At 43.2% G+C, this 19,191-nt stretch overlaps 1 protein-coding gene across 2 annotated transcripts in view; it reads left to right on the top strand.

The window, feature by feature from the left end:
• DHX35 (DEAH-box helicase 35) overlaps nucleotides 1-19,191 on the top strand; it is a 72,716-nt gene that overhangs the window by 20,008 nt on the left and 33,517 nt on the right. For both annotated transcript variants that reach the window (XM_082361175.1, XM_082361174.1), the window contains exons 5-10: nucleotides 3,814-3,918; nucleotides 7,403-7,464; nucleotides 8,320-8,389; nucleotides 10,326-10,385; nucleotides 17,495-17,607; nucleotides 18,919-19,015. In XM_082361175.1, the coding sequence (XP_082217301.1) occupies nucleotides 3,814-3,918; nucleotides 7,403-7,464; nucleotides 8,320-8,389; nucleotides 10,326-10,385; nucleotides 17,495-17,607; nucleotides 18,919-19,015 (507 nt within the window). The remainder of the gene's footprint in view (nucleotides 1-3,813; nucleotides 3,919-7,402; nucleotides 7,465-8,319; nucleotides 8,390-10,325; nucleotides 10,386-17,494; nucleotides 17,608-18,918; nucleotides 19,016-19,191) is intronic.

The raw sequence follows: 19,191 nt of genomic DNA, 5'->3' as shown, positions 1-19,191 counted from the left end.
TCTGTCCCCACTGACCACCTCTTCACTTGACAACGATTTCCCATTATTTTCCTTCAGAGAGAGTAGAGCAGTATTTTAATGTTTCTCTAGCATGGGTGATTTAGATTTGCTTTTTATTATTAATACTGTGGAGAAGCTCCTTTGGCTTTGTAGCATTGTGTAAATTTGGGGGATTATTCTCACATTTGGGAAAAGCCTCTCTGTAACTTCTTTCATGTTCAGGCTGTGAGATTTGGAGGATGTCCACAGATTGGTTTCTGACCTGTACATTTGAGACCTTGTTTCTCCTCAACTGTGCTTTGACTTTGTCTCTTCTTTAAGTTGTTTTAGCTTAAGCTTGTGATTTCTTTGAAACTGGATTTCTTTGGCTGAATTCTACTTCTGTTTCTTTGGGTAATACTTTTGCAATTTCTTTTTTAAACTGCTTTTTTGCTCATGTTCCTTTTTTCTTAGTTGGCTTTAATGCAGTGGGCTGTGTTGGTATTTTTATGATAACTACTTATCTTTGAGTGGGCTCATTTGCTAGCTGCAGAATTGTGAGTTTGTTCTGGTCTGGCCTGTCACCAAATCTCTTATTGTCCTTTGCTCGTGGGGGATGAGGATGAGGATCTGGTCCAGCACTCCTTAGTGATTTGAGAGGTCTGTTGCAGCTCATGATAAGATTCTTTGGGCTCTCTGATTTGGGATTGATACTTGCTATTGGATTGCCTACCTTCTCCTTCAACTCCCCCTCCTTTGTGATTCTTTGCTGTCAAAGTGGGTCTCCACTGAGACATTTCCTGTGTCTCCTGGGTCTGAACACACTACTGCTTCTTGTCTTCCTAATACAAGGCTTGTCAGCCCTGCCTTTTAAAGAGGTGACACTTAACATTAAGGAAGCCAGCAGCCTGCTCTGGTTGTGAGGAGGCCTGGGCCTCTCTTCTAGATTCAGACCTCACAGTATTTGGCAGCTGTGTTTCCTAGTTTATTGTTTGGGCTTGTGCCAGTTTCCTTCTTTCATTGGAGATGCAGGTTTTGGTTGATAATATGTTTTATTTATTTATTTTTTTGTTTTAAATTAGCTCTTAGGGAAATGGGGGCAAAGATGCCTTTATTTTGCCATCTCTACCTGGACAAGAAATTAATTCTATTTCCTTGAGTTATTTTTACTCCTTATTGAGTTTTAATTATTGTGTAATTCTTTTTCCCCAAAGTTCATTTTAATTGTCTTCAAAGTTAGACATTATTGGTAAACATTTCCCAAGTCTTCTGTGTGTGTGTGTAAAAATGGAGATAACGTTTCGGCAACTAGGTTGCAATGTTAGACGTAACCTTTTATGTCATGAAAGGTGATTCACTTACTTAAAACATTTGAACAATTTTTTCTGTTTGTGGTTTGGAATCCCAGCTCTTAATCAATTTGCATTTTTCCTCCAAGTTTGTAGCCATGGATAATTTCCAAGAAACCACATGCTCTCTCTTAAAGAACAAAGAGTATATAAATTAGCTGTGCAGTATTAATAGAGCTGTCCAGTTTGAAATGCTACATCTCAGAAAGTACTTTGTGTGCGGACTAAAATCTGGAAACAGTCTCAGAGCCTAAGAACAGATTACACAAGCCATTGGCGGATCTCTGCGAGAGGCAGTTCCTTAATGAGTATGTTGATTGGACTCATATAGTCTGGGTTTGACTTCAAGACCAGGCCCTGCCTTGATCTATGATTCAGGACAAGCTATAAGCCTGTCTTATTTCAGTTTCTTTCTTTGTAAAAAAGAGGGTCTCTTGCCCACCTCACGGACTGTGTACATGTTTAATGAGATAAAATTTGTGAAGGCTTGGAGCACAGCACCTGCACATAGGAGGTGCTCAGTGATTGGTGACTCGTTTTTCTTTTGACCTCCTTTTCCTATTTCTGTTTGTTTCTATTAAAAAGATATGTTTATCCAGTCTAATTGATGAGGTTATTGGGACTAGAACTTAAACAGTAGAGGTAAAATCTATTAAAGAGCCAACAGAATATGGCCTTTCAAATGTCCAGTGGTGTGATCATACTTGATAAAATTTCTAAAAAGGAATTTTAAATTAAAATCCATTTTGTAGCAAATGTATACAAATAGTGAAGTAATAAGAATAAATATGTTTGGCTTCATAAAATGATTACATTTTTATGGAGAGGTTGGTTCATTTATGCTCATTCTTACGAGCCGGTTTCCCCCATAAGCTCCAGTATCTCTATGCACACATTCGCTGTTTGTACCATTTTTCAAGATTGATAGTTTAATGTTCTGTAGGGTTGAAATTGAAACAATAACAATAACAAAACTGTCCCTGTGAAACATTGGTTATTGGGAGCTATAACCTCCAGAGGGAGAGCAGTGTAGGATGAATTTCTGGTTTCATAAGATGTTCTGAAAGATTGCATGGTGTTCACCAGCTGCTCGATGACGGATTCTGTCTTGGCCTCTTAGATCTGTAATTTCAAGTCATCCGGCAGAACCACTTCCGATCTTCATTTCCTCTTCAGTTTCGTAAACACCAATGGTCAGATAACGCCCAGTGTGCGAGGCTCGCAGAGCTACGTGCAGGGAGCCTCTGGGCTCCTGAGCCTGGGGCTGCTGCGGCCCGGTGGCTGTAGCTGGAAGCTCTGCCTCAGGACACCTCCTGTGTCAGCTCATGTTCCAAACTCAGGATGCAGGAACTCCATGGGGAGGTTGCCTCACGTGTGAAAGGAGGAGATGAGATGCATGGGGGTTGGTTGGTGGGCCGGGTCCCCAGGAAACTTCTATAATTTTGTTTCCCTTTGGTTCTTTATTAGTTAGATAGTTTACATAATGAGCATTAAACTCTCTTTTCTTTCAAGGTAAACTAAGTTATAAGCATTATTGTTCTTCCACTTTTATGTTTGTTCAGTATTTCGAATATTTTCTATTCATAAGTTAATAGCCTTTGAATGGCCTTCTGGAGTAGTAGGAGATCTTGCAGTTGGATTCTTTTTTCTCTTTCCTACCCTCACCTTTTATTTGTCATCTATTGGTAAGTGAAAAATATATCTGTAGTTTATGGTCTTCATAATACATTATGTATTTTGTTTTCTACTTTTACTTTATTACGTTAACTTGGATCCTTTGTAAATCTTCTTATCTGCCTTTTGAAGAGTTTTCAACGTGCATTCTTGTCTCTGTTTCCCCTTTTAATAGTTTCGGTAGCTGGGACACTGTTGCAAATTGTTTTAGATTATCTTGCTCTGGAAACGTTATTCTTTTGCTTCCAAAGAGAAATGAACATGGCCAAGTATTGAATTTGATCGTTCTTGTTCCCTTGCCTTCATGGTCCAGTGGAAGTTGTTTTATTTCAAGGCATGAAGACATGGAAATTTGTCCCTAGTTGGTGTGCTAAAGAAAGCTTTAGGAATAGGGTGAATCTTGAAATTTCTTTTTCCCTTTTTGCTTCACCCACCAGGAAATCTAGAGCTGAATTTGTGGCTCAACTTAAATAACTTAGGCGTATCTGTGTTTTAAAAATTTTCTCATTGACTTCGATCTTTTGAATTTTGTCTGTAATTTCTTTGATCCTGATCTGTAACATATTTACATGATTCCATTTTTATTCTTATAAGTTGCCTCAAGTCAATTATAGAATGAGGTGAGATACATAAAGTTGATAGCTGCAAAGTTTATCACACTAGTTTTCTAATAACCTGCCCCTTCTCTTCTCATTTTCCACTGTGTTCAACATACTATTTAAAAAATAAGTGACCTTTAGATTTTCCATAGTATGTGCTCTGGGCAGTAATTTCTGTGTCTCTATTTTCAGCATGATCTTTCTTCCCAAAGGTTGCAGGGAGAGTGGCTGAGGAAAGGGGTGCGGTGCTGGGCCACGAGGTGGGCTACTGCATCCGCTTTGATGACTGCACCAACCCACTGGCTACGAGAATTAAGGTGAGGTGCAGAGCTGCTTTTCCCATTGTGAATAAGGAAGATTCTTTGGGGGGAGATAAAAACATGCAGCCATCGCTGCTGACTGAGGCACTGATACTGTGGCAGAAAGTGTATGAGAGCATCCTGGCCCTCAGGGAAGTTAGTCTGCTGGGAGGTGCAGCGCTCTTTCTGAGTCCTTGCATCTTAGCCCAGAAAGGACCTTGGAAGTAGAGTTAAGCCCTTGGTTCTCCAGATGAAGACGTTGAGGACCTGGGAGGCTGAATGACCTACCTGACATTACGTGCGCATTGGTGATGGAACCAGAACTCAAAACTGACATTTCTCATGTTTGTTTTATTGTTTTCCCACCAATCCACCTAGCTCACTAAATATAGAAACTTACCTGTAAAAGACTTAAAAACAGGAACAAATATTGGGTGGGCCAAAAGGTTTGTTCATTTTTTTCCGCAAGATGGCTCTAGTAGCACTTAGTTGTCTTTAACTTCATTCGAGACAATTTTGATAAATTGTATGTGACAGCTATCATAATCAGCGTGTGTTAAAAAGACATCAAAATTGGTGAATTTTTGTATAGCCATTTTAATATTGAAGATGGAAGAAAAAAAAGCAGCACTTTTGGCATATTATGCTTTATTATTTCAAGAAAGGTAAAAACATAAAAAAAAAGATTTGTGCAATGTATGGAGAAGGTGCTGTGACTGATCGAATGTGTCAAAAGTGGTTTGCGAAGTTTCGTGCTGGAGATTTCTTGCTGGACGATGCTCCACGGTCGGGTAGACGGTTGAAGTTGATAGCGATTAAATTGAAACAATACTTGAGAACAATCAACGTTATACCATGCGGGAGATAGCCGACATACCCAAAATATCCAAATCAAGCGTTGAAAATCATTTGCACCAGCTTGGTTATGTGAATAGCTTTGATGTTTGGGTTCCACATAAGTTAAGCGAAAAAAACCTTCTTGACCATATTTCCGCATGTGATTCTCTACCTAAATGTAATGAAAACGTTGCGGTTTTAAAACAAATTGTGACAGACAGTGAAAAGTGGATATTGTACAACAGTGTGGAACGGAAGAGATCGTGGGGCAAGCAAAATGAACCACCACTAACCACAACAAAGGCCGGTCTTCATCCAAAGAAGGTGATGTTGTGTATATGGTGGGACTGGAAGGGAGTCCTCTATTATGAGCTCCTTCCGGAAAACCAAACGATTAATTCCAACAAGTACTGCTCCCAATTAGACCGACTGAAAGCGGCACTTGATGAAAAGCATCTGGAATTAATCAACAGAAAATGAATAATCTTCCATCAGGATACTGCAAGACCGTGTGTTTCTTTGATGACCAGGCAAAAACTGTTACAGCTTGGCTGGGAAGTTCTGATTCATCCGCCATATTCACCAGACATTGCACCTTTGGATTTCCATTTATTTCGGTCTTTACAAAATTCGTTCTTTTTAAATAAATTTATTTATTTATTTATTTTATTTTTGGCTGCGTTGGGTCTTGGTTACTAGGCGCGGGCTTTCTCTAGTTGTGGTGAGCGGGGGCTACTCTGTTGTGGCACGCGGGCTTCTCATTGCGGAGCATGGGCTCTAAGCTTGCAGGCTTCAGTAGTTGTGGCTTGTAGGCTTAGTTGCTCTGCGGCATGTGGGATCTCCCCTGACCAGGGCTAGAACCCGTGTCCCCTGCATTGGCAGGTGGACTCTTAACCACTGCGCCACCAGGGAAGTCCCTACAAAATTCGCTTAATGGAAAACATTTCAGTTCCCTGAAAGACTTTAAAAGGCACCTGGAATAGTTCTTTGCTCAAAAAGATAAAAAGTTTTGGGAAGATGGAATTATGAAGTTGCCTGAAAAATGGCAGAAGGTAGTGGAACAAAACGGTGAATACATTGTTCAATAAAGTTCTTGGTGAAAATGAAAAATATGTTTTTTATTTTTATTAAAAAACTGAAGGCACTTTTTGGCCCACCCAATAGTATAAATTGATAAAGTGTAGAATTCACAAATGTTATTTGCACTAATTAGAACTTTCCCATTTTCACATGATTATGGATTTTATATGTGTGTTCTTTGACCTCACTGCTACTAGTAAAATAATTAGCACCAATAGTAATCAGTGTAAATCAACTCAGCAGTGTCCACTGTGTATACCACTGTGCGAATCAGCGTCTCCCCAGTACTGTAAACAATGAATGAAAATGCTCTGATGAAATGAATATTGGTTGTTAGAAACTCAGTTACCTCAGCTTGCAACAGAGGAAAGCTGAAAATAGATGATCTAAATGTAGTGATTTGTAAAAATGTGGGCCTTGTTTTCTAAGTTTCTGTATTTTGTTACCTTTGACATTCATTTTGCTAGGTAAAGGGGTTATTCTTCTATACCATCAAATATATTTACACGAGCTAATTTTTAGATAAGTTTCAGTGGACTGCATAACCAAATGATTCTTTCTAGAGGGTCTTTCATGAAAAGTTTTGTATTCCATTGGGTAGTAATTTCAGGGCACCCAATTCTTGACTGGTGGTCTGTCATTGGTGGCAAGTTCTCATTTTCACTCCTATGTGTGTATGTGGCAGCTCGTATCAGGTCCAAGAAAAATATGATGGAAATGCACCCTGCTTTGAAAAACAAAACAAAAAGTAAAAATGCGAAGATACAGTGTGTGAGGGAAATGTTTAACTTTGTTAAAGTACTGAACTGTTTTTGGGTGAGAATAACAGCATCTAATTGTTACCGCATTTTTCTGAAGCGTTTTATAAACATTCATTAAGCTTAAATGATAATAGCTGCCATTCTTGAGCTCTCTCTGTGTGCTAGGGCCTGTGCTAAGCGCTGTACATGTACTGTCTCACTCAATTCTCACAATAACCCTGTGAGGTGGATTCTTTTATTCTCTCCATTTTACAAATGAGGAATCAGGCTCAGAGAGGGTAAGTAACTTGCCCAAGGTTCACACAGCTAATAAGATGTAGAGCTGAGATTGGAACTCCCAGCAGCCTGACACGATAGCTTGTATTCCTAACCACAACCCCATCCAGCCTCCCTAAAATAATATCAAATGAAGTTGAAGTTAATAACCTCAAGAGCTGCAAGTCTGCGGTCTTTGGGGATGTTGTAGGAATGGTGATCTCAGACTCACAGCATCCCCCTGGGCAGACACAGGTTTGTCTTCACTGCCTGTTCATCAGCAGCAGTACCAGTGGTACCGGCTCAGAGGAAGTGGGGCTTAGCCAATGCTCACAGAGCGAATGCATGTGAAATTTTGCTAAAAGATTTGCAAGCCCCAGCTGAGGATCCCATCTTCGAAATCTTGTTTGTGAACCATTCCATTGCTTGATAACCAAAATGTTGGGGCATTTTCTCACAGTCCTTGGTGGGAATTGTCTTGTACACACACTGGTGATGAGGTTGTGTGTGTTTTGGTTGTACTTGAACTTTTTGAATTATTTCTAAACCTTTGTGTTTCTGTGTTTTAGTTTCTGACCGATGGAATGCTGGTCAGGGAAATGATGGTTGATCCATTGTTAACAAAATACAGGTAAATGTGTTTTTCCCTTGATAAGTTTCCTAAAGTTTCAAAAGTACACAAGTAGATTGAGAAGCATTTGTGTTAATAGATGGGATTCGCGACCATGCTCAGCTTTCCCAAAGCTTTTCTCCTTACTTTGGCTGTTACCACCCTTGATGTTCTTTTCAGAATTTACAGACAGTCAAAACTGGGCTCATTAAAATCCCTGTCGTTATTTGAACAGTCTGTTGACTTGTTTTTATCTTGCTGGAGGGTGACAGCAGAGGCACAGTACAGAACCTGGCAGCATTTTGTTGAATGTAATATGCAGAGTCCAAATAATTATTTATACTTTCCCTTTCCTTGTGTGTCTCTGTCCATTGCTCATGGCGTTAAAGTGGTCCCACTCAGGCTCTGTGGTATTCTGGGAAAGGATATCACATTTGACTCACTGGTACACACGTGGCACAGCTGAGACCATGTGCCTCTTCGTGCTGTTTTCTGCAGTTTAACAGCCTTTGGATGGCTGGGCTGTGTCCCGATTTTTATGTGCTCTGTGGGGTTACATGTTATATTGGAATTTAAAATCATGTATTAGATCCTGTTGGAATCCAGCGTGGGTGGTAAAACTCTTTAGAAGTAGCAATAAATACACCATTTTCTTCACCAAGATATGTTGATGTCATCATTTTTATTAGCTTAAGAGTTACCTCCTTGTCAAAGAGGAGTTATTTAGCGTTACTTTTGCTACAAGGTGATCGCATGGGGGCTAAATACCCAGCAGTCCCTTTGATGGTCTGAATACCCAGCAGTCCCTTTGATGGTCTGGATGGGCTTGTGCAGTGGTTGGTTTGATGCTTACTGAGATTGTCCCTCTGATTCTAGTGCCATCATGCTGGATGAAGCCCACGAGAGGACCTTGTACACCGACATTGCCATTGGCCTGCTGAAAAAGGTATAGCTTTGCTTTTGTTTTTGTTTCGTTTGTTGTTTGATTAGGAAAGTCATTGTAGCAATTTAGAAAATCCAACAAAATACGGAGGAAAAAAATGAAAATCATCTGTCATCCTGTTCATTCAGAGACAGTCACCGGTACAATGTTGGTATGTTTCCTTCTCTTCTTTTTAATTTGTGCATCTTTTTGTGTGTGTACATGCGTCTGTTTTGGCAAAGTGGGGATTGGATTGTATGTTCTAAGTTGTCTCTTGCGTATTTCTCTTAACGTTACATCAAGATCATTTTCCTGTGTGATTAAATAAATATTCTTTGAAGACATTATTTTTAGTGGCTCTATAATCACGTCTCTACCATAAAGTATTTGACTCATCCGTTACTGTTAGGCATTTATATGGCTCCCAGGTTTGAAGTTATTTTAAATAATGTTGCAAGGAGCACCCTTGTAGTTAAATATGTTGCATTTCTGTTTCTTTTCATTCTTTCGCTATTTATTATAAAAGATTTCAAGCATACCCCAGGGTAGAGAGAAGGATTTAATGACCCCCATGTGCCCATCATCTGGCTTCAACAGTTATAACCCACAGCCAATTTTGTTTCAACCTTACCTGCATCCTCTACTCCCTTCCTGTATTTTCTGGTTGTTTTCTTTGGACAAATTCCCAATCACAGGGGTCTAGAAAGAGGTGATAGAGCATGGACTCTGGGTCAGACTGCCTGGCTTCAAATCTGACTCTGCTGAGTTTATTCATCTCTAAAATGGGACAGATACAAGTTTCTCTCTCTGTGCTGGTTTACTTTCCTATCTGATAGCCACTAGCCACCTTAGATTTTAATTAGTTGAAATAGAATAAAATAAAAAATTCAATTCTTTAGTCACACTGGCTGTATTCCAAGGGCTCTATAGCCACATGCAGCTAGTGGCTACTGCATTGGGCAGAACCTCTCTGTCTTTGAAGAGTGTTCTCTTAGAGCTGCCCTATGACATAATCTGTTGTGAGGCTAAACTCAGAAAATGTAAAATTATTAGGATGGCGCCTGACACAGGGCCACAAATAGACTATGAGGTAACTTTCCCATTGGGAGGATGTCCACAGCTGGGTGAGGGGAAGGTGGGCTGGATTTCAGAGGCCCCTAGCCTCTTTGTGCAGTGCATATACTCTACAACTGTACTCCGAGACCCTGGAATAGCACATAATTTAGTATATGCTAGCTGCTGTTGTTATTGTTATTTTCATTATTAATTTATTCCTTGGCCAAAGATTTAGACTTTTTGATACTTATGAGGAATTATCCCACCAGGTTATTGCCTTCTGAGGAATGGTATAACAAGGGGGCCTATTTCACTGAATCTTTGCTAACACTGAAAATAAATCTTTGCCAATGTGAAGGATGAAAAAATAATCTCGTTGTTACACATTTTTGCTATAATTTATTTGATCATTTCTCCTATGCCTGTTGATCATCTGTTTCTTTGAATAACTGTTAGTATCATTTGTCCATATTTCTGTCTTGGTGTTATCATTGATTGTTTGTTTGCTTTTGATGTATTTTTTCATACTTTAACTGTATATACATAGATTCTGACTATCCAGAGACCCAGGTGTCAGGAAAAAATGGTTTTACTTCTGGTAAATTCAGATTCAGGTTTTAAAGCTCCTTTATACTCTCTATCCAATGTTTTTTTTTAGCTTTTTATCTTGGAAAATTTTGTCACTTACACAGTTAAAAAGAATAGTCTAATGAGCCACCTTTTCACCTATGACTTAACAGTTATCAATTTGTGGTTGGTCTTGTTTCATCTTTAAGCTCCCCCCCCCGCCCCCCGCAAAAAAGTACACACACTGGATTATTTGTAATAAATTTCAGATATCAGATTATCTCATCTGTAAGTATCGCACTATTATCATTGTCTTTTTTTATGTCTTCTTTTTTAGATTCAGAAAAAGCGAGGGGATCTTCGATTGATTGTGGCTTCAGCCACCTTGGATGCAGAGGTATGAGCATTTCCCCCTCTCGCCCTCTGTCCCCGGTTAGCACTGGGATTGTTGGACATGTCCTTGGGAAGCTACCTGCAGCAAGAGCTTATCTTTGGCAGAATGGCCTACTTTCTTTATGGGACCATCCGATGTCCTAGATTCCATGTGATCAGAGGAAACTCCTTTTCAGCTTGTGGGTGGAAACTAGCCTGTAATTAATTGAGTTCATAATTATACCTATTTGCCTTGTTTCTCTACATACTATGTTTTCCCCTACAAAGGTAATTTCTTTTTATTACTCTAGTAGGAGGCTATATTTCTTGAATTTATGACTTTAGCATTTATACTGGGGGTACAGTTGAAGTTTTCCCTGTACATATAATAATTTCCATGCTATAATTTTTTATGGCTAAGTTTACATTATTTTTTTCTTTTTTTAAAAAAAATTTTAATTGAAGTATAATTGATTTACAATGTTGTGTTAATTTCTATTTTTTTTTAAAGATTTTAAAAAAATAAATTATTTATGTATTTGTTTTTGGCTGCATTGGGTCCTCGCCGCTGCACGTGGGCTCCCTCTAGCCACGGTGAGCAGGGGCCACTCCTCGCTGCGGCGCGTGGGCCCCTCACTGCGGTGGCCTCCCCCGTTGCAGAGCACGGGCTCCAGGCGCACAGGTTTCAGTAGTTGTGGCACGCGGGCTCGGTAGTTGTGGCTCATGGGCTTCAGAGTGCAGGCTCAGCAATTGTGGCGCACGGGCCTAGTTGCTCCAAGGCACGTGGGATCCTCCCAGACCAGGGCTCGAACCTGTGTCCCCAGCATTGGCAGGCAGATTCCCAACCACTGCACCACCAGGGAAGCCCCTGTTGTGTTAATTTCTGCTGTACAGCAAAGTGATTCAGTTATACATAAAAATATATATATATTCTTCTTTTTAATATTCTTTCCCATTATGGTTTATCATGGGATATTGAATATAGTTCTCTGTGCTATGCAGTAGGTCCTTGTTGTTTATCCGTTCTTTTTTTTTAAATAAATTTATTTATTTACTTATTTTTGGCTGCATTGCATCTTCGTTGCTGTGCACGGGCTTTCTCTAGTTGCGGCAAGCAGGGGCTCCTCTTTGTTGTGGTGCGCGGGCTTCTCATTGTGGTGGCTTCTCTTGTTGCCAGGCACGGGCTCTAGGCACGTGGGCTTCAGTAGTTGTGGCACGTGGGCTCAGTAGTTGTGGCTTGCAGGCTCTAGAGCGCAGGCTCAGTAGTTGTGGTGCACAGGCTTAGTTGCTCTGCAGCATGTGGGATCTTCCCGGACCAGGGCTCGAACCCGTGTCCCCTGCGTTGGCAGGTGGTGTTTATCCATTCTATATATAAAAATTTATATCTGCTAACCCCAACCTCCCACTCCATCCCTCCTCAAACCGCCCCCCCCCATTTTTCTCTTAATGACTAATATTTTAGTTCAGACAGCAGTTCAACTCAACACATAATTTTGACCATTTGCTACACACACACACACACATACACACACACACACAGCACAGAAGCACAGTTCTGGCTACAGGTGATTCATACACTCCTGACTTCTCCGGGAAGCAGACACATAAATAGATATTTGCGGTTCACTTTGTTCAAGGTGCTGAGACAGCCAAGGAGGGGGTGCTCACTCTCTAGTCATCTGGAGGTTGTCCAGAGGCTTTCGCAGAGGAGGGACATCCCACCTGGGTTGGAAAGATGCACAGAAGTTCACCAGAAGGGCAGGGGTGGGGCAGTGCATCCTAAACATGCACAGAACCACAGGGGCATGAAACCATGTGTTCAAGGGGCTGGGAGTCATACCTCGCCCGTGGTCCCCTGCGGGGGGTGATGTGCCCCCAGTCACCTCTCTGTCTCCTTCCAGCTTCTTCAGTGCTCCTTACACTCCTGCCTCACCTTGCTGTTCCTCAGAAAAACTTAAGCATGCTTCTGCTCTTGGTGGGGGGGAACCCTCTTTCTAGACCACTCTTACCCCAGACGTTCTCATGGCTTTGCACTCATTTCATTCCAGTCTTGATCAGATATTGGCTCCCAGAGAGCCTTTCCTGACCACCGTCTAAAACAGTGTCCCTGTCGCTCTCCATTCTCTTACTCTCCTCGTTTTTTCTGTTTAGCACTTCTCACTAGCTAACATATGCATATCCGGGTGTTTGTTTATTGTATGTCTCCCGTCACTAAAATGTAAGCACCATGAAGACTGGGACTCTGACTTACTCTATGTTATCCCCTTTCATCTAAAACAGTGTCTGGCACAACAGAGCAGGGACTTTGGGTTGAATGAATCTTAGTTGAATGGAAAGCGATGGGAGATTCAAATGGAGAGGCTGGTAGGGGTCAGATGATGGGAGGCCTTACAGGCCACGTGAAGGAGGAAGGACTCGCCCTGCTGGTCAGGAGCCCCAGCAGAGTATGAGGCATAGCAGTGACCTGATCGTATTTGGGTTCTAGAAAGATCTCTCTGGGTGCTGTGTAGAAAGAGATAAGAACAGATGTGGAGATCCCAGTCAGGAGGGCAGTTCTGTAATGCAGCTGAGATGAAAAGGGCCTGGCTCTTGGTATCCCTGTGGCTTCCGGGATGCAGAACAACTTGGAGGGAGAAAAAACTCAGCATGGCTGAGAGAGATGCCTGCACGTGCCCTGGCCGGTTTCTCGGACCTTCTCACGGGCTGTAGGAGTCTGTTGTCTTAGGCCTGCCCACCATAACTCTTGGGTTAAAGCTCTCTGTTGCCCTCTTTAATGAATTCTTACGCCCTTCACCCATGATACTGGCTGGAATGCTGTTTTGAGGGCTGTACCTGACCTCATCTCCTGTTATCTCCTCCATGACTAAGTTGCCCAGAACATCTTCTCTATTTTACCTCTTATGTTCGTCACCACCCCGCTTTTAAAAATTATTCCCAATAGTTTTTATTGTGCTTGAAATCTATAACATCCAAGTCTTTTTTTAGAATCATTGTTAATACTTATTTCTTGCTTACTTTTTTTTCACCTTTCGTTGTCTTTGGTGTGGCATGGAGATTTAAAAACATAGCTTCCTTCTTTTCTGCCTACCGTCGTTGATAGAGACGGACTTCCTGGAAGTGATTTTTTTAGGTGGGAAAGTGGAATGTAGGAGTTGTGTCACACCTTGAGTGCGCTAGGACACAGGGGTTGCTGGGATGCCAGCAGCATTCATGGGGTCCTTGGGTGGGCTCGGGCCGTCCTTTTCTTCATCCCTTCCTGGCTCGGCCAGTGAGGGGGAGTGAGGTCTGTGTGTGAGTGAGGGGGGACCCAGGTGGGTGTGGGTACACGTGGGGCGTGGAATGTGTTCCCAGGTGAGAGCGAGGAAGAGGAAGGAATGGGCTGAAGCAGATGAGAGAGGAGGGGTGTGTGGGCGTGGGAGTGGGTGTGGCTCAGGTAACATTTTGCCCTGGAGGCCCAGGGGGGGCCGAGCTCATCCCTGGTCCCCTGGCCGCTGGATCTGTGGGCAACAGACTCATTCCAAGCTCCACTGCCTGGAGGGATAGATACCACCCACTCTGGTTTCGCTCAGGGTCTGGGGTGGCCTAGCCTGCAGGTGAGGACACCAGTGAGGGCGGCTGGGAGGCAGAGGCAAGGTGGGAGCTGATCAAATAGTCGCCTTGATTGGTTTAGCTGTTTGTAAGCCTAATTAAGTCAGCAATTACAGGATATGACCGGGTATAATTACGAAGTATTTATTGACCATTGTATCACATGGTATTGTTTTTCTTTTATTGGCTTCCATTCATATGGCAGAAAATAGGATCACTGACACCTCTCACAGTTTTTTGTCACAGGTCCAGCTTGAAGAGAGAATAATTTCTTTTTCCAGATTCCTCGAGAAGGAATTTGGGGTCTGCTGGGGTCAGGAATCCACTTGGGACCATTCTGCATGGGCCAGGGGTGGGCAGGTCATGTCGGCATGGCTGTTGGGGTCCAGTCCTGTGGGTCAGATCAGAGCCGCTGCCGGGAGGAAGCTGGTGAGCTGGGAAGGCAGTGCACCAGACGTCCACGTTGTTTACGTTCCACTTCATAGACGAGCCTCTTCCTCTATGTCATTTTATGTTTCTCACCGTGTGTCTGTGTCAGTGTGATCCATGTCTTTCAAACTTGACTTAAACTCTTATTTTCTAGGTGGGTTGAACCCATTTCACTCCTCCTGGTCCTTCATTCTGCCTCAAGATGCATACACTGTTGAAACTATATTTATTTGCTTTCTAATCCATATTTTATATTTCCAAAAAAAGATAAAAGATAAAGATCTTAAGGATAAAAATCTCATGCCTTCTCACTTAATGCTGAGTTTGATTTCTTGAAGGAGTAACTCCCTGTCTTTACCCCTCAGCACCACAGATTCCTTAACAGAGAAGGTGTAGCCGTCTCCTCTCACAACAGCGTTAAGCCTTCATCCTCCTCCCCGTTCTGCTTGCCTCTTTGGTCCAGAAAGCCTGTCTGCCAAACCTTTTTTAAAATCTTCCTCTTCTGCCTGCAGCTTCTGGAGCTCCGCCTTCTCCCCTCTCTCCGCCTCCTTGATGGCTTCCCCAGGCTCCTTTGCTGGCTGCTCTTCCTTCTCCAGGCTGTCCATCTTCACGGCCCCTGGTTCAGCGGATGCTTCCACTTTTGGCCTCGTAACTGGGCTCCTTCGCTCCAGCCTGGGCTGCCGGCAGCGGGCTAGTCACAGACCATGAAACTCATAGACCCGCGACTCTGCAAACTCGTGGCTCTCAGCGGCTCTACGGCAGTCCCTTTCTCATTGTCATAGTCATCTGGGATCAGGACATCCATTGCTTTAGGAAGTTGCTTCTTCTGTGTTTTTGTGTGTGTGTGTTTTTTTTTTTTTAGCTTTAGGAAGTTTTTGCCCCTGATGGAGTAAGAAGTAATTCCATTGTCCCCAGCATGCATGTGTGCCCTCACACTCACAATGGCCAGGTCCCATCTGTCACACCTCTGGAATGCATGGCTTTTGCACTGCCCCCGTTCATGCTTTCATTCTTTGTCCTCTGAGCTGTTGTAATAGCTTCCTTAACTAGTCGGCTGGGCTCCAACCTCTGATCGCCCCTGCCCTTCTCCAGAATGGCCTCCAGAGTCAGGGATGCAGAACAGGTCTGATCACCTCACACCCATCTTCGCTGCCCTTGTCTTGCCCATCTAATAAAGTGCCTGTGCAGTATGACATTTGGACCACTTCAGAATGATCACTACAATCACTTACTGAGTACTGTTCGAGGCCAGACCTGTGCCAAGTGCAGTCAGACACACTTTATAGGAGCAACAGCCTTGCAGGGTGTAGAGAGCAGTTCATCCGTTTTGTCAACAAGACGACCAACTCAGAGATGAGACGGGCCTACCCTAGACCTTGAGCTGTCTCCTCCATCAGGGGCCCCTTTACATCTTAGTCTACACTCTGCTGTCATCCTAGGAAGGGGGTACCTCTTCTCCTTCCTAGCTGGTAATAATCGTCCTCATCCTTTCAGGCTTAGCCAGGGGATACTGCTGCCTCCAGGAAGCCCTCCCTACAGCCAGTCATTATTGGTCTTTTTCCTCCCCAAATTGTAACTCGCAGCTCTTTTCTGGTCATCCAGTCATTGGGCCTCGGTTTATGTTATGATTGGTCCTTTGCATGCCTTCCTCCCTGGCTTATTCACTCTTTGGGGGAGTGGGGTGGAGTCTCTTCTCCCTTGTTTGTGCATCGCTTGTAGCGTGCCCATGCTGTGCACACCACAGGACACAGGAAGGCTGAAGTCACTTGCAGAGAATTTACCCAAAAGAAGCGTGGAGAGTGGTGCCATGTGGTTCTTCATAGCACAGCGCAGTTCTTTTGTTTTGGCCTGAGGCTTGTTTTTTTATGCCTGTGCTTATTACTCTTTTCAAACACAACTTTGAGATTAACGTGTAGCATCCAGCTATTTTGTAGTTCAATCCAGTGGACTCTTTTAGAAGTGCTCCTCCAAGCCCTTTCACACTGTGGTCGGTGCAGGTCCTCAGGGCACCCCTGGGCTGCCAGTTTCCAGGAGCAGGCGTGGGTGTGTTTAGGGAAGATACCTGGGAACTAAAGAAGACAGGCCTTGGGATCACATGGCCAGGCCTCCTAGGAGAAGAGAAAGCGATGCCGGGCCAGGCCTCAGGGGAACGGGAAGGTCACTGAGAGTCCGATAATGGCGTGCCCCACCTTACAGGATGCCTGTGCCCCTGCAGCTAGACCGCAGCCCCCTCCAGCACTCCGTGCCCGCCGGCTTGGTCACTCGGTTCTTCTCGGTCTCAACTTCTCTGTGTGTCTTGGGTCACATGCCCCAAGAGGGCATCTTCGGTGGAGTCTCCCTCCCCCATCGTTGGCCAGCGCTCTCACGTCAGGCCTCCCTATAGACTGCAGGTCTGGTGGTCAAGTGCCACTGAAGAGGACGTGGCCACCTATTCGGGAGGAATTGCCAAGAGCCACTCTTCTCAACAGGGTCCTGTGGGAGCATCGGAGAAGTGAATGCTTGCCGACCTGCCCCATACAAAGTGTTGTGCTACTTCCTGTGGGGCATGTAAAGATGGGGAGGACTCTGTCCCCGTACATATAGAGTACATGCAGATCTGTAACTGTGCTACCAGGGACACATCTACTGTTCATAGATGTACACGCTTCCTTTATACACTGATAACTTGTGTGATCAGAGCTGTGCTTTCCAGATCAGAGCTACACATCAACCTGATTTAATCCATATTTAACTTGAGTTACACCTTCTGACCTAATTTTCTGTTAAACAAAATATGGGGGTTGGGGGGGGCGGGTGTGGGTGGGTTAAGATCAGTAGCACAGCTGCATGTTGACTCAGATGCACTACTGAATGCAGTTTGGAAATCTAACTTCTATCATTTCTATCAAGTCTTCAATAAAGAGTCTGTCATTGACATGTGATTCTCCAAAACTGCAATAATAAAAATATGATTTTTAATAATTATTTTGTAACCCCTAGTCTGTATTATATATATCCAATCCCTACTCCCCACCCCCTGCTCTACCAGTTTTATATTGTTTTCTTACTTTCCATGAGTTACTATGAACCTTTTTTTTTTTTGAGAGGAATGAAGAATTGATTTTTTTTTTCTTTTAGAAATTTTGGGATTTCTTTAATCAAAATGACACCAGTGACCCAGCCAGGGATACGTGCGTGATCCTTACAGTAGAAGGACGAACGTTTCCAGTGGATATCTTTTATCTACAAAGGTTTGATGATCCTTGCATTTTTTTTTTTTTTTTTTTTTAGCTGCCTGTAACAAGTAGCTACTTATTTTTTTTTTTTAATTTTTATTTATTTATATTTATTTTTGGCAGTGTTGGGACTTCGTTTCTGTGCAAGGGCTTTCTCTAGTTGTGGCAAGCGGGGGCCACTCTTCATCGCGGTGCACGGGCCTCTCACTGTCGGGGCCTCTCTTGTTGCGGAGCACAAGCTCCAGACGCGCAGGCTCAGTAGTTGTGGCTCACGGGCCTAGCTGCTCCGCGGCATGTGGGATCTTCCCAGACCAGGGCTCGAACCCGTGTCCCCTGCATTGGCAGGCAGATTCTCAACCGCTGCGCCACCAGGGAAGCCCGATCCTTGCATTTTTAATGAGGGCGATTAGAAAACTAGGCCTGTTCTGTGGGATGAGAAGCAGTTGCATCTGCTTGCGGCTCTGAGGGCGATGTGCCAGACTGCTGAGGAGGGGTGGGCGTGTTTTGCACCCCCATCATCGACAGGGTGTTCTGGAACCCTGCTCAGTATCACTGCTGGATTTAGTTTAAACTCTCCATACTGATGTGCAGGTTTCTATGACTCTGTGGTCCGTGGGCTCAGCTGGAAAGAGCAAAATGGTAACAGTGTCACAGGGAGGAGGGTTCTATAGTTGTCAGAACTGGGCTTTACTAGGCTGTCTGTCAGCTTGGGCAGTATTAGTGATTTGAATCATTTGGTTCTCAGCTCTTTACATCTTAGCAAGAAGGCCTGGTTGACATTTTCGGGAGGAGCCTCCTTGGACAGGAAGGAGTCATCCTAATTCCTGCCCCTACTCACTGGACAGACAAAGACCAGGAGCCTGGGCCAGTGGCAGATGAATGCAGAGAGTTGTGGGCTTGACTTCTGAGTGATTCTAGTGGGACAGGACACCCATTAGCTCCTGTCAGACATGCTGCCAGTGGTCAGGAGGGGAAATAGAGTGTGGAATTCAGCACTGGGACCATAGATCCAGTTTCCCTGGCCAGGCATCCTTGCATGCTAAAGATAGGACATCTATTTGCATGGGTTTATTGCTTTTATGTCTCTGCAAATAAAGCCAACAATCATAGTTTACATGTAATTACGGATTGTTTTTGAATGCCGCATTTAAAAAAAGAAAAAAAAGAATGAATGTTTTTTTTATCAATAATTATTCATATACTGATTACCTGCTGGGCAGGCCCAAACTTAACTTTCACGAGGCTTCGCTGCCAGATTACTAGGGTAATTGATCTATAATTAATGAGCATATTCTAGTGATGAATTTATCTCACACATCTTTTCAGTCCTGTTCCAGATTATATCAAATCAACTGTAGAAACTGTGATGAAAATTCACCAGACAGAGGGAGATGGAGACATATTAGCATTTCTCACTGGCCAGGTAATTCCATCGGACCTTTTCTCTGTGGTGAACAGACACGTTAAGGCAGCACCAGAATTTATACAGAGGGCTGTTACTTTACTTAGCCACTGATTTCATGTTTTATTGTATTTTGGTGGTTACTTGATTGCATAAAAAATTGTTTGATGTCATTCATCTATTAACTCAATTGCCAG

This window comes from Balaenoptera borealis, assembly GCF_965194805.1.
Source record: "Balaenoptera borealis genome assembly, chromosome: 16".
NCBI classification, from domain to species: Eukaryota; Metazoa; Chordata; class Mammalia; order Artiodactyla; family Balaenopteridae; genus Balaenoptera; species Balaenoptera borealis.
This window is presented reverse-complemented; position numbering and strand designations above follow the sequence as displayed.